This window comes from Mustela nigripes, chromosome 3 (assembly GCF_022355385.1).
Source record: "Mustela nigripes isolate SB6536 chromosome 3, MUSNIG.SB6536, whole genome shotgun sequence".
Lineage (NCBI taxonomy): Eukaryota > Metazoa > Chordata > Mammalia > Carnivora > Mustelidae > Mustela > Mustela nigripes.
Window position 1 is genome coordinate 77,046,383 of NC_081559.1, and position 16,134 is coordinate 77,062,516.

General features: G+C 36.0%; 1 protein-coding gene across 3 annotated transcripts in view; it reads left to right on the forward strand.

The window, feature by feature from the left end:
* Positions 1-3,851, forward strand: part of DNAJC10 (DnaJ heat shock protein family (Hsp40) member C10) — a 50,075-nt gene extending 46,224 nt beyond the window's left edge. For all 3 annotated transcript variants that reach the window (XM_059394293.1, XM_059394294.1, XM_059394295.1), the window contains exons 22-23: positions 1,551-1,655; positions 2,704-3,851. In XM_059394293.1, coding sequence (XP_059250276.1) covers positions 1,551-1,655; positions 2,704-2,715 — 117 coding nt within the window. In that variant the 3' untranslated portion in view covers positions 2,716-3,851. The remainder of the gene's footprint in view (positions 1-1,550; positions 1,656-2,703) is intronic.
* Positions 3,852-16,134: the final 12,283 nt, after the last annotated feature.

Genomic DNA, 16,134 nt, shown 5'->3' on the forward strand with positions numbered 1-16,134 from the left:
TTTAAGGTAATTATTTTCTGTGAAGTTCTGTATTTCCTACTTTTAGAAAAATATTACCTTTATTATTATTTTTCCCAGGAAACAAAAAAAATTAAAAGAATACTATCATAATTCATAATATTTTTTAAATAGACTAGTACCAGAACATTTATCTTGAGAAATATAAATTAGTGATTTAGACTATAAAATAAAACTTATGGTTCCTTGGTTTGGTTATAACTCCCTTCTGTGGACCACTATGTGTTTTTTTTTTTCCCCTTCAAAAAGAAAACTAGACATCTACTGATGGGTCTTAAAATTCAGGTGATAACCCCTATGGTCATTTATATAAATGCATATACCTTTCAACCAATGTAATTGCTAACTGAAAGTATTCATGACTTTTGCTATCTTTCTGGGTAAAAGCATGACATTTTTGACAATGTAATTAAATAAGGATTTGCTATGTATTCATGTTTTCTGGTAAAACATTTGAAGTAAGTCATTTCAAATATTTTTATACTTTTTGAGAAAGCTCATCAGCTTAAGATTTCATGTTTATTTATTAGAAATTATATTTTGGAGTTAAATAATGAAATTGGATGATGAATTTCAGAAGTCTAGTGTTGTCATCTAAATTTTTCAGTGAAGGATTTTGATTTGGCAAAGAGGTTAATTCTGTCTTAAGAACAGCCTGGGGTAAGCAGAACTCAGTGAGAGTAAAGGAGCTTATACTAGTACCTGAATCTTCATTTCTTTGGAATCATTGACTCGACTTTGATTCTCAGAACAGCTGAGAAATTTATGACATAGATAGGGGTCTTCACTCAGATGGTGTTAGGGAAGTATCAGTATAATGAGCAGTCACAGAATTAATCAGGCCATAGAAAGAGCTGTTTGAAAAGATGTTACCATGTGGCAGGAGAAGCCCAGAAGACATTAGGACCCCAAATACCCCTGTCCAAAACCAAAAGACAGAGGTGGAAGTCCAGGCCAGATTTGAAAATCAAAGCAGAATAATGATTGTGGTAAATAGCAGTACGAATCAGGTGGGCAGGAACACAAAAAAAAAACAAAATCCTAACATACAGTGTGGAGTTCCCACCAAGAAGGAAATAAATAACACCAGATCCAAGAAAAGCAAGCCTGATATATTGACCTGCCCCCTTCCCTGATTTTCAGCCACTTTCCTGCTCTGAGCAAATGAGAACCAGGAGACATACAGTACTTTCCAGTGTTGTTGACCAAGGTTTTAACTGTGCCTATGATTCGTATTAGATTGGAATGATTTGAATCCTGTGAGGGCTGTCTTTTCTTTACAGTTTAGTTATTTTAAGGCAATTGGAGTTAGCAATATCATTTTTTCCAATGAATTATTTTCATGTTCCCCTAACAGTATTGTATTTAAGTAAATTATGAGTTAACTGCTTTTGCAGCATTATTTCCTTGAAGAAATTTGAGTTTCAAATATTTAGAACTTTTAAGGAATATTTAATCAAATTTCTTAAATGGAAATGTCATGTTTTGAATAGATACCTTAAAGATTATAACAGGAGTGTTTTTAATTTTAGAGAAATATTTGGGGAGAGCAAATAGATTCCAGAGATGCAAAAGAGATTGCTACCTTCATATATGAAAAATTGAAAAATCTCCAAAATCATGGAAAGAGAGATAAGGTAAGGACTAAATCTAGAGCTGACTTTGGCAAACATTATCTATTCTTACTGTACATTATATCAATAAACAGGTAGAGTAGAAGCTTCAAAAAATAGTAAAGTTGAAATTTCTTAATTTGGAAAATACGATAATCAGAATGTAGCTTGTAGGCACTAATAAGCATAGAAATTTAGATACATAAAACCATTTAACTCAAGTTTTGGCCATAGTTCACTACTTTATTTAAATTTTGTTCAATTATAAATAAAGCATTGACTTGTTGAGAATAAATATACTGGAGCCTCATAAAATATTTTATAAGGCAAAATATCTACTCTGGTAGAGTCAGGATATATTGGAACCATATTCGTCTTGGCCCCTTCTTGAATTTTTCTTACTCAAGAGGCAGTGCAAGCCCTTTGCTATTCTGTGAAAGAACTGTTCTTTTTTCCCTTTTTAAAATCATTGTCATCCTAGGACATACTTAAAAACAGGCCAAAGAGTGCTGGAGTGCTTTCTGAGTGGAATTTAATAAAATCATGTATGAGGTTGTTTTGTATTCTTTCCCTATAAGGTGAAAGAAGGACAAAGAAGAACAACCCAGATTCTGGAGAGGGCTAGAGACCTCTGGCCTTGGAGAGCCATATTAGAACTGCAGACTCCAACACAGAGGGCTTACATCCTGTTTGGGGAGTTATAAATCTTTATCTTCTTTACAAAAATATTTTCCGATGTTTTTACCAGGTCAGCTTCCTCGAGAGGTTTTAAAGTATGACTCTTATCTCAAGTTAAACCTTTGAAATAGAAAATGTTATTAGACGTAAACCAGAATATCATAAATGAAATTAAGTTTAAAAACATACCAATATCATTACTTAAGTGTAATTAGTAGTATCTGCATGGACAGGTAAGAACTAAGAGATATCCTTTTCCATTGTGACAATTAGGCAAGGTGTATTTCATACAGTGATCCATTAGTTATTTTTTAAAAGGTAGAATACTATAAACTAATCAATATTTTAATATAAATTCATACTTTTTCTTTCAATCACTTTTACATTATTATAGGATGAACTTTAATGATGTTAAAGATGAAGAAAAAAGAGAAGGAATTCTAACAAATGACATCAGAAGACATCTTTTTAGGATGTTACTACTTGGTGGGAATAAATGAACATTATCTTGGACTTGTAATTGCACTGTCTGAATTCTGTACAACACTGGTATAAATGAAGGGTCTGCAAACTTTTTCTATAAAAGGCCAGATTGTAAAGATTTTAGGCTTTGTAAACCATAATACAGTTGTCACATACTGTTTTTGTTTTGTTTACAGCCCTTTAAAAGAATGCAAAAACCATTCTTAGCTCAGGGCCATACACAAACAGACCACAAACCACATTCAGTTCATGGGCCAGAGATTACTGACCCCTGGAAATGATGTTAAGACTGGCTGGCACAAACAGGAGCCTGTTGAGTTATGTACATATGTGTCTAAGTTGTACGAAACTGGTCTCTATTTCTTAAAGTTTTGTGGCTGGCCTGAAGAGCTGTAACTTAGTTTTTGTCACCTGTTCTGAAATGGGATGAAACAGATTCTGTTTCCTTTTAAAAAAAAAAAAACACACTCCCACTGTGGCAAACATACTGTTTTCATGGTGTTTTATAGTGAAGCGACTTTTCATTTTCTTTCTAAAGTTTGAAGAACTGATTTTAATTTTTCACAATTGAGAAAAGTTTTTGTAACAATAAATGAACCCAGTAGATTTCTACAGCCTCTAGAAATACCTGAGGAAAACAATATTTGGAGCTGGTAAGTGGGCTGTGTAGTGGGCCCAAGTATATCAGGTATTTAGAGTTCTGGATTTTAAACATATGTGTTTATTTATCTTCTGAATTGCTTTCTTAGAAGTTTTACCCTGTGATAGTAATTGACTTTTGAAGTATTGTTCTAATATTTATGGTTTTTGTCTTCTGGACTTTGTTTTGATATAGATCCTGTATTTACATTTGCCTCTTCCCCTCCCCCCACAGTTGAGGTTTTTTTCACTCGTCTGATTTATTATTCAAATAGGAAAAGTAACTTTACGGTTTTGTTTCACTGTAGCTCATAATGACACTGCGGTTATTCCATTTATTAGTTTGCTGTTGAATGCTGCCATTTTCAGATAAATATTGGCATAACAACTTATTTTTATAAGAAAAGTATATAAATCTAAGGCTGGGCTCTTTTCATTTCTTGGTTGTTCAGACTAAAAGAATCTGGAATTTTCCTTGCATCTTAACAAACATGTCAGTAACGTGTAGTTGTTTAGTTACAGTTCAGAGTGCATTAAAAACTCTAATTGTTTGAAAGAGGTCAGCAAATTAAAAAAAAAGTTTCCCCAAAAACTTACTAGAATTATGCTCTATTATATTGGAAGATTTATTTGATGTCACTTTATCTCCTTCTCAGTATTTCCTCATGAAGATAATTATTTTATCACTGCAATATCTACCAAAAAAAATTTTTTTCTAGTCTAATCCTATTCATACCTTCCATTTTTGCTTCAGTTGAATCCTTTAAGTCCTATTACCCTTGGATTCCACTTCACATATGTGAGCAGTTACAGAACAATTGCCACTTCTAACTTTAATACCACCTTTTTGAAATACGATCAGTAATGGCACGTGCCTTTCATATGTTAAATTCTCACTGCCTGGAAATCTCAAAATTGGCTTTCCACAATAATTCCAAAATGGAAGATGTAAAGAAGTCTTGGTAAATGTTTATTGAATTAACATATCAATTATGCAAATACCACTGTGCTGGACACTGAAGCATATGTAGAAGGAATCTAAGGGATGGTTCCTCTCTCCCAAGTGTCTGTAATTCACAGTTCTGACACTGAACCCATAAATAGGTTTATAGGTACCTATACTACTAAATATAAATACAATTCCAAACTTATTGAGAAACGTTATAGGCAGTAAAAAAAAAAAAAAAAAAAAGTAAACATTATATATCCTGTAACCTGGTGCCTATGGAGTTGGCTCTAAATCCAAGACTACTGGGAGTCCTATTAAATGATATATATCCTACAATATCCATCAGGAAGCAATTTCCTGCAATCACAGGTGTCATTGAGTATCTCAAGAACAGCTGGCAGAATTAACAGTTTTAACAGCCATGTAAGTGCAGTGGATCACCCCTGAAGAGTGCTGATGTTTCTCTCAGCAACATCATTTTTGTGTGCAGCTGACCTTTGGTAACACAACACCATTTCTAGCAGACTGGAGCATTTTCTATCAGGCAATTATATTTGAAAATTAGATACATTTAAATATGTGGCTATATAAAACAACTTGGAGTTTGTGTTTTTGATGTTAGTGATGCTTACCTATTCCGATTTGCATATTTTATTTAAGATCTTTTATCTTTTTTACTTAAGGTATATGATTAAGATAAAGGAAAAGGAAATTATTTTTATATTGTAAAAGTTTTCTTTAAATTTGTGCTTTGTTTTCTAACAGTATTCAAAGCGGGAATTTTCTTAAGTACAATGATCAGATTTGCTGTGTTGTTTCCTATGGGACACATTTACATAGATATTTAGAATATGAAAGCCTTCAATGCAGTAATAATTTTTAGCCCTTTTAAAACAGATTCTTTATATAATTTGGCCATAGGTCTACCAAACTCAGATAAATGTCTTAAATTAGACACATTCAGTCCATTATGACTATTAAATAGTACAAAATTAACAAAATATATTTAAAATTTTTTTTTAATTTTTTTGTAATATTTCCTGTAATTGATTCTGAGGATGAGAAGAATATCTTTCTAGAGTATGCTACTTTACACATAAACAAACTTTTAAAGACACCTAAATTCTTCTGGTGAACAGCTTATTTTCGGTAAGAGTAATGGGAATCTAAGTTAGCCACCAGACTAAGTAGAAATGTGTTACTGATCATACACCAAAGTGTTAGTGATTTACAACTTGAATCTTTTTTACATTTAACACTAAATTTGCACTTAGTTTCTTGTACCGTCACCCAGTCCCCTTGTTAGCAGTTGAATCTATTTTGTGAAAGGTGATTAACCCAAATTATGGCTGCAAGCTAATGCCAGACCAGCCAGTATAATGTCTTGATCAATGGGTTACACTGCTCACTTGAGTGCATTCCTTAGTACCTGCTGTCCTATTTAAAAAGATACAGGAGGTGCCTGTTGGTTCAGTCAGTTGAGCACCCACCTTCAACTCATGTCATGATCTCAGGGTCCTGAGATCGAGCCTCGCATCAGGCTCCCTGTTCAGCAGGGAGTCTGCTTCTCTCTCTCCCTCTGCTGCTTCCCTACTTATGTTCTCTCACTGTACTCTCTCTCTCTCAAATAAATTAAAAAAAAAAAAAAAAAGGGGATACAGATCAAAAACCTATTCAGAAAGATCTGTGCTGATGTCCAGAAAAAAACTGTTCCATATAAATTGTTCCATATTAATTAAATAACTACTATTCTAAACATTTTAAATTTTCCATCCTCAAATAAAAAAGAATTGGTCCCAGTAGAAAGTGGTGAGATAGGAGGCTCCTAAACTCACCTCCTCCCATGGACACACTGAATCTACAGCTATGTACAAAACAATTCCCTCTAAGAGAAATCCAGACACTAGTAGCCAAGCGATTCCTATCCATCAGGTTAATGAGAGAAAAACCCACACTGGAGTGGGCAGAAGCAGCAATGACACAGTCTTATAAACCCCATCCCCCCAGTGCAGTGCCACAACAAAGAGGGAACTTGTGACTGCCAACCAAGAATACATAGCAAAATTGTCCTTCAGAATTAAAAGTGGGAGTATTACAGATAAGCAAAAGCTGAAGGAATTAGTCATCACTGAACAAGCTTTACAAGGAATGTTAAAGTGATTTCTTTAAGCTGAAATGAAAGGGTATTAGTAAATACAAAACATTGAGGGATGCTTGGGTGGCTTAGTTGGTAAAGTGTCTGCCTTCTGCTCAGGTCATGATCCAAGTGTCCTGAGGTCAAGCCCCACATCAGGCTCCCTGCTCAGCAGGGGGCCTGCTTCTCCCTCTGCCTGTGCCCTCTCTCTAATAAGTAAAATCTTTAAAAAAAAAAAAAAAGAAAGAAAAAGTATCAATCTCACTGACCAAAATAAATACATAGATTCTGAATAATGTGATGCTGGTGGGTCCATCATTTTATAAATCTAGTATAAAGGTTGAAAGACAAAGGTAGTAAAAATAACTACAGTAATTTGTTCATACTAAAGATTCAAATTGTGACATCAGATACACAAAAGGAGAATGAAGTAAAGTTTTTGTAGGAGAGTAAATTGTTAGCATAAAATAGACTAATGGATTTAAAGATGTTTCATGTAAGACTCATGATAACTACACACCAAAACCTATAATAGATGCACAAAGAGAACTGGGGCAGTTGGGTGGCTCATTCAGTTAAGCATCTGCCTTCAGCTGGGGTTGTGATTTCAAGGTCCTGAGATTAAGCCTCACGTTGGGCTCTCCACTCAGCAGGGACTCTGCTTCTCCCGCTCCTTCTGCCCTCACCCTCTGCTTGTGCATTAGCGTGCTCGCTCATGCTCTCTCTCTCAAACAAAATCTTTTAAAAAAAAATGGAATTAATGTGAATAGCTACAGAAAATGAACAACTCACAAAGGAAGACTGCAAGAGAGGAAGAAAAGAACTATAAAACAGCCAGAGAACAATTATGAGATGATATTAGTAAGGTCTTGCCTACCAATAATTAAATGTAAATGAATTGAATTCTCCAATCAAAACAATAGCTGGACAAATTGAAGAAGACAAGACCCAACTATGCTGCCTACTGGAACTACTACATCTTTAACGACACACATAAGCTCAGGAATGAGGAGAAAGAAGCTGTTACAAATGGAAACCAAAAGTTGATATAGCTATGCTTGTCCATCAAAATATACTTTAAAACAAAGACTAGTAAGTGACAAAGTCACTGTATAATGATAAAGGGGTCAAACGAAATAACACTTGTAAATATTTATTCATCCAAATTAGGAGGACCTAAATATGTAAAGCAAATGTTAAAGGTAGAAATAGTAATAAAATAATAGTAGGATATGTCAGTCCCCACCCGCTTTGATCAATGGATAAATTGGACAGAAAATCAACAAGACAAAAAACATTGGATGTCTGTTCATCTGATCTAACTTGTAGTCTAAGTTAGACTACAAGTTACAGACCATTCCACCCAAAAGCAGAACAGACATTCTCAAATGGGACTCTCCAGGTCAGATTTTATGTTAAGCCACAAAACAAGTCTTAGTAAATATGATAAGTTTCAAATCATTTAAAGTAACTTCTGATCATAATATTATAAAGCTAAAAATTACAAGAAGAAAACTAGAAAATTACATATGTATGGAGATTAAACAACATGCTGTCAAACTATCAATGGGTTTAAAAAAAAAAGATGCCTTGAGTGAAAATAAAACAGCAAATCTTATGGGAGGCAGCAAAAGCAGTACCACTATAAGTTTATAGTGATGAAAAGCCTTCATTAAGAAAAAGGAAAGATTTGGGGCACCTGGGTGGCTCAGTGGGTTAAAGTCTCTGCCTTCAGCTCAGGTCATGATCCCAGGGTCCTGGAATCGAGCCCCACATTGGGCTCTCTGCTCAGCAAGGACCTGCTTTCTCTCTCTGCCTGCCTCTCTGCCTCTCTGCCTACTTGTGATCTGTCAAATAAATCTTAAAAAAAAAAAAAAAGAAAGAAAAAAGAAAGATCTGAGGAGAAGGGAATATGGGAGCAGAGTAGGAGGGCCCTAGGTTTCCTGTGTCCCACAAATCTGACTAGATAACTATCATATCGGCCTAAATACTCTAGAAGTCAATCTGAAGACTGACAGAACAAACACCACAACTAAAGGTAGAAAAGAGGCCACATCAAAGAAGGTTGGAAGTGCAGATGCAGCTTGGGAGAGAAACAGAGGGAGCTATAGTCCTGGAGAAGGACAAAGGACACGCTACCACACAGGGAAAGTAAATCCCTATAGAAATTGGCTTGGGGGGCACTTGGGTGGCTCAGTGGGTTAAGCCTCTGCCTTCAGCTCAGGTCATGATCTCAGCGTCCTGGGATTGAGCCCCACATCAGGCTTTCTGCTCAGCAGGGAGCCTGCTTCCCCCCTTCTCTTTGCCTGTCTCTCTGCCTACTTGTGATCTCTGTCAAGTAAATAAAAAATTAAAAAAAAAAAAAAACTTTAGAAATTGGCTTGGAAAGTGAGAAGGCCCAATTTTCATGAGTTCTTGCAACCAGTGGGATTTAAAGCTCAGATTATAAAGGTCGCCATGCTTGGCTCTGGGCGAGCTTGGAAGACATTGGGGCTACTCTTGGAGAAAAGGAAGGACAAACAGACCATTAACACAGAGATAAGGAATAACATAGAGATAAAGGGCTCAGAGAACCTCAACAAAATCAACAAAAGCAGATCTACACCAAGACATATTGTAATTAAAATGGCAAAATATAGTGATTAAAAAAAAATATTGAAGTCAACAAGACAAAGGAAGACAGTTACATACATACAAAGGAAACCCCATAAGGCTATTACCAGATTTTTCAGTAGAAACTTTCCAAGCCAGAGGGGAGTGACATGACCACGTTATACCAGTTAGAATGGCAAAAATTAACAATAGAGGAAACAAGTGTTGGTAAGGATGTGGAGAAATGGGAACCCTCTTACACTGTTGGTAGGAATGAAAGCTGTTTTAACCACTCTGGGAAACTGTATGGAGTTTTTTCAAGACATTAAAATAGAGTTACCCTATAACCTAGAAAATGCACTACTGGGTATTTACCCCCAAAATACAGATGTAATGAAAAGAAGGGGCACATGCACCTCAATGTTCATAGCAGAAATGTCCACAATAGCCAAACTGTGGAAAGAGCCAAAATGCCCTTCAACAGATGAATGGATAAAGAAGATGTGGTCCCTATATACAATGGAATATTACTCAGCCATCAGAAAAGATGAATACCCACCATGTGCATTGACATGGATAGAACTGGAGGGGATTATGCCAAGTGAAATAAGCCAAGCAGAGAAAGGCAATTATCATATGGTTTCACTCATATGTGCAACATAAGGAATAGCACAGAGGATCACGGAAGAAGGGAGGGAAAACTGAATGGGAAGAAATCAGAGAGGGAGACAAACCATGAGAGACTCTGGACTCCAGGAACCAAACTGAGGGCTACAGAAGAGAGGGGTGTGGGAGGATGGGGTAACCAGGTGATAGGTATTAAGGAAAGCACATGTGATGATAAGCACTAGGTGTTATATGTAACTAATGAATCATTGAACACTACATCAAAAACATGATGTACTATATGCTGGCTAAATGAATAAATGTGCTGAATGGGGAAAAATTTGCAGCCAAGAATATTCTATCCAGCAAGGCTATTTTTAAGAACAGAAGGAAAGGAAACAGGTTTCCCAGACAAAAACTAAATTTCATGGCCACTAACCCAGCCCTGGAAGAAATATTAAAAGGAAATCTTTGAGTGGAAAAAGAAGACCAAAATCACAGCATGAAGTCAGGAAGCACAAAAGCAGTAAAAGTGAATATTTCTATTTAAAAAAATCAGCCAAGGAACTCAAAAGGATATAAAATATGACACCATATGGGATGCCTGGGTGGCTCAGTCAGTTAAGCATCTGCCTTCAGCTCAGGGTCCTGGGATCAAGTCCCACATCAGGCTTCTTGCTCAGCAAGGAGCCTGCTTCTCCCTCTGCCTCTGCCATTCCCCCTGCTTATGCTCTCTCTCACACACACAAATAAACTCTTTGAAAAATGAATAAATAAATAAAAATTAAATACGACACCACATATCTAAACCATGGGGAAGAGAGGAGTAAAGAATGGGTTCAAACTTAAACAACCATCAACTTACTACAGACAGCTCTATGCAGAAGAGGTTATATAAATATCTTACAGTAACTATATATCAAAAACCATTAAGTATGCAAAGAATAAAAAAGTTAAATCCAAACATATCAGTAAAAGATACTAGCAAACCATAAAAGACAAGAAAGGATTGGAGAAAATCTTCAGAAACAACCACAAAACAAGTAATAAAGTGACAATAAATACATATCTATCAATAATTACTTTGAATATAAATGGACTAAATCCTATATTCAAAAGACATAGGATGGATTTTTAAAAAACAAGATCCATCTGTATGTTGGCTACAAGAGACTCATTTTAGACCTAAAGACACCTGCAGATTAAAAGTGGAGGGGTGGAGAATTACCTATCATGCAAATGGATGTCAAGAGAAAGCCAGAGTAGCAACACTGAGTTAAAATAGACTTTAGAACAAAGACGTATGTTATATAATAATAAAGGGGACAATCCAACAAGAAGATATACTAATTATAAATATGCAGCCAACAAGGGAGCACTAAAATATATGAAACAGTTAATAACAAACATAAAGGAACTAATCAATAATAAGACATTAGTAGGAGACTTTAATACCCCACTTACATCAATTGCTAGATCCATCTAAAAGAAAATCAGTAAGGAAACAGTAGCTTTGAATGACACACTGGACCAGATGGACCTAATAGATATATTCAGAACATTCCATCCTATGGGTGCTTGAGTGGCTTCGTTGGTTAAACATCTGACTGTTGATCTCAGCTCAGGTCTTGATCTCAGGGTTGTGAGTGCAAGCCCCGCACTGGGCTCCATGCTGATGTGGAGTCTATTTAAAAAAAGAAAAGAAAGGAAAAGAAAAAAAATTCCATCCTAAAACAGCAGAATGCACATTATTTTCAAGTGCACTTGGAACATTCTCTAGAATAGATCACAAATTAGCCCACAAAACAAGCCCCAACAAATTCTGAAAGTTCAAAGTCCTAGCATACATCTTTTCTGACCACTACACTACCACAAGAAAAAAATCTGGAAAATCAAGAGTCACATGGAGATTAAATAACGTACTACAAAATAATGAATGTGTCAACCAGGAAATCAAATAAGAAATTAAAAAATTACATGGAAATAAAAATGAAAACAATTGGTCAAAACCTTCTGGACCCAGCAAAAAGCAGTTCTAAGAAGAAATTTTAAAGCAATATACGTCTACATTGAAAAGCAAGAAAAATCTCAAACAACATAACCCTAATGCCTGAAGGAGCTAGAAAAAGAACAACAAATAAAACCTAAAAGCATTGAAAGAAGTAAATAATAAAGATAAGAGAATAAATAAATGCTATAGAAACTAAAAAACCAATAGAACAGATCAATAAAACCAAGAGTACTTTGAGGGGGGAAAAATCAGTAAAATTGATAAACCTCCAGCCAAATTTATCAAGGAAAAAGAAAAAAAAAGAGCAAGCGAGAAAGCCCAAATAAATAAAAACATGAATGAGAGAAGAGACACCACCACAGAAATACAAACAATTGTATGAGAGCATTATGAAAAAGTAAATGCCAATAAACTAGACAACCTGGAAGAAATGAATAAATTCCTAGAATCAAAATGGACAACAGGCACATAAAAAGATGTTTGACATCCCTAATCACCAAGGAACTGTAGTTTAAAACCACAATACTACTTCAAACATGCTAGAATAACTGTCATCAAGACAAAGGACAACAGGTGCTGGTGGGAACATGGTTAACAGGGAACTCTTATACACTGTTTTAAGAATGCAAATTGGGGACCTCTGGGTGGTTCAGTTGGTTAAGCAGCTGACTTTTAATTTCAGCTCAAGTCATGATCTCAGGGTCCTGGGATTGAGCCCTACATCCAGGCTCTGTGCTCAGAATGGAGCCTGCTTGAGTACTTCTTCTCCCTGTGCTCCCCATTGCTGCTTCTCTCTTCAATCTCCTGTTGAGTTTGTAGGTGTTCAGAATGGTTTGATAACTATCTAGCTGAATTCCTGGGACCTGATGAAATTTAGGTCTCCTACTGCTCCACCATCTTGCTCCTCCCCCTATCACCTACAACTTATAAGGCATAAAATAATTTTAACTTCTAGCCAACAGTTCTTATCACAATTCTTACCACAATCACTGGCAAACTAATTTTAAACAATATAACAATATAGTGCAATACATCTGATTGTTAATTATACACTTTATATGTGTGTGTTAGGTTCTGAAAATGGAGGAGGACAGATAAAAGCCATGTCTTATCCCCAGAGAGGAAAATTGCAAATTATGGGGGGAGAAGGTGGAAGAAATTTCTTATCATTTATATTTTTCTACTTTTATACAAAACACATCAACAAAATACATTCAAAATTTACTTAATCTCAATAGGAAAAAAGGTATTTTTTTGCACTTTGAATTTATTAAAATAAATACCGTTTATTTGTTAACCATTCTGAACACCTACAAACTCAACAGGAGATTGAAGAGAGAAGCAGCAATTCTAGGGACAGAAAAGCGACCACGTTCTGGAAGGTAGGACATGCAGAGAAGTGAATATACAGGAAGATAGCCTGAGTGGGGAGGGGCTGGCTCCTGGCAAGTGGTAGAGCAGCAGAGCACAAAATTGGAACTTTTCGAAGTCTGCTCCATTGAGGAACATCGCTCCAGATGCTAAGCAGGGGATGGAGCGCTCACCAGGACGGTGTGGTCTCAGAACGCACAGGGCAAGAAAGACCAGAGATGTCTAAGTGTGACAGAGCTCCCGGGTATTGGCCCCAGGAAGCCGGCAGCAGAGATGGAGCCAAGGAGTGGGCTCTCAGCTTGGGGTTGTCAAAAACTGTGATTCCCCACAAACCCATGTCACTGCTTTTTAAGCAGGGACCTCCAAAAGTGGCAGATCCAGGGAGACCCCCTCCTTCTTCCTCTAGGAGGAGAGGCACAGGAGTGCACTACAGGAACTGGCTGGGTTTGGAGACTCCAAATGGAGCCATGCACCAGAAACAGAAACACTCAATCACGGGCTGGGTAAGCATGGAGTGTGGCTAGAGACCAGAGTGACAGGAGGGATTAACTGCTTTTCTCTGAGGGTGCACTGAGGAGTGGGGCCCTGAGCTCTCAGCTACTCCAGGCCAGACACTGGGAGGCTGCCATCTGTATTCTCTTCCTCCAAAACTGTATAGAAAGCATTCAGGGAACAAAAGCTACCAAGAGCAAACTTGAGCAGATTACTTATCCTGGCCCCTGGCAGGGGTGGTGCAATTCCACCTAGAGCAAAGGCATATGAGAATCACTGCAACAGGCCCTATCCCCAGTAGACCAGCAAGAACATCCAGCCAAGATTAAATCCAGTATTCAAGAGAACCATGCAACTCCAGAGCTAGGGGAATGAAACACACAGAATTCATAGCTTTCCCCTATGATTCTTCAGTCTTTCAAAATTAACATTTTTTAATTTTCTCTTATTCTCTTTTTAAAAAAAAAATTTCCTTTTTCATATTTTAACCTTTTAAAACTATTTTATCAATACCTTTAAAAATCTTTTAAAAATCTTTATTGTTATACTCATATTCTATCCCTTCATTGTATTTAATCTTATGTTTTATATACATATAAGTCTTTCTTTCTTTAAAATTTTGGGATAGTTTCTTCTAACACATCAAAATATACCCTAAACCTAGGTATATAACTTTGTTCTAGTTTCCAGGCTGATCACATTCTCTTGTTTCTGTTTTTTTTTCTTTTTTCCTTTTTCAACCAAATTCTCATCTCACTAATTCCTTTTCTATAATCTTTTAAATTTTCATCTTTATAATCATATTCCATCCCTTCATCATGTTTACCCTTCTTTTTATATACATAAAAAGTTTTCTTTCTTTAAAGTTTGGGGAGGCCATTTCTTCTAATACACCCAAAATCAAGTGTATGGATCTGTTCTAATCATATTTTGTTTTCTCTTTTTTCCTTTCTCCTTTCTTCTCCCCATAGTTTTGGGTCTCTTCTGATTTGGTTAGCATATATATTTTTCTGAGGTTGTTGCAACCCTTTTAATATTTTGTTCTCTCATTCATCTACTCGTATCTGGATAAATGATAAGGTGGAAAAAGTCACCTCAAAAAAAAAAAAAAAAAGAACAAGAGGCAGTACTGATGACTATGTACCTAATCAATATGGACATTAGTAAGATGTCATAACCAGAGTTCAGAATGATGATTATCAAGATGCTAGCTGGGCTTGAAAAAAAAAAGAGGATACTAGAGAATCCCATTTTGGAGAAATAAAAATGCCCTCTGGAGAAATAGAAACTAAAATCTAACCAAGCTGAAATTTTAAAAAGCTATTAATATGGTACAATAAAAAATGGAGGCTCTTACTGCTAGGATAAATGAGGCAGAAGAATTAGTGATATGGAAGACCAAATTATGGAAAATAAAGAAGCTGAAAAAAAAAATACTGAACCACAAAGGGGAGAATTTGATAGATAAGTGATACCATAAGACAAAACAATATTAGAATATTTGAGATAATTATTAATAATTAGGATAATCCCAAAAGAAGAAGATGGCGGGGGGAAGGTATATGAGAGCAAATTATAGCACAGAATTCCCTAATGTGGGGAAAGGAACAAGCATCAAAATCCAGGAGGCACAGGGAGTCCCCCTCAAAATCAATAAAAATAGGTCAATACCCTGTCATCTAATAGTAAAACTTACAAGTCTCAGTGACAAAGAAAAATCCTGAAAGCAGCTAGGGACAAGAAGTCTATAACATACAATGGTAGGAATGTTAGCTTGGCAGTAGACCTATCCATAGAGACCTGGCAGGCCAAAAAGGACTGGCAAGATATATTCAGAGCACTAAATGAGAAAAATATGCGAAGAATACTATATCCACCTAGGCTGTCATTGAAAATAGAAGGTGAGATGAAAAGCATCCAGGACAAACAAAAACTAAAAGAATTTGCAAACACCAAACCAGACCTAGAGGAAATATTGAAAGGGTCCTCTAACCAAAGAGCCTAAAAGTAGTAGATCAGAAAGGGACAGAGACAATATACAGTAACAGTCACCTTACAGGCAACACAATGGTACTAAATTCATTTCTTTTGATAGCTACCCTGAATGTAAATGGGCTAAATGCCCCAATCAAAGACACGGGGTATCAGAATGGATAAAAAAAAAAAAAACAAGACCCATCAATATGCTGGCTACAAGAAACTTATTTTTGACCCAATGACACCTCCAGATTTAAAGTGAGGGGGTGGAAAACAATTTACCATGCTAATGGACAACAAAAGAAAGCTGGGGTGGCAATCCTTATATCAGATCAATTAGTTTTTAAGCCTAAATCTATAAAAAGAGATGAGGAAGGACATTATGCCATACTTAAAGGCCCTGTCCAACAAGAGGATGTAACAATTTTAAATATCTATGCCCATAACATGGGAGCAGCCAGTTATATAAACTAATTAATAACAAAATCCAAGAAACACATCAACAATTATATAATAATAGTAGGGGGCTTTAACATGCCCCCCCTCACTAAAATGGACAGATCACCTAAAA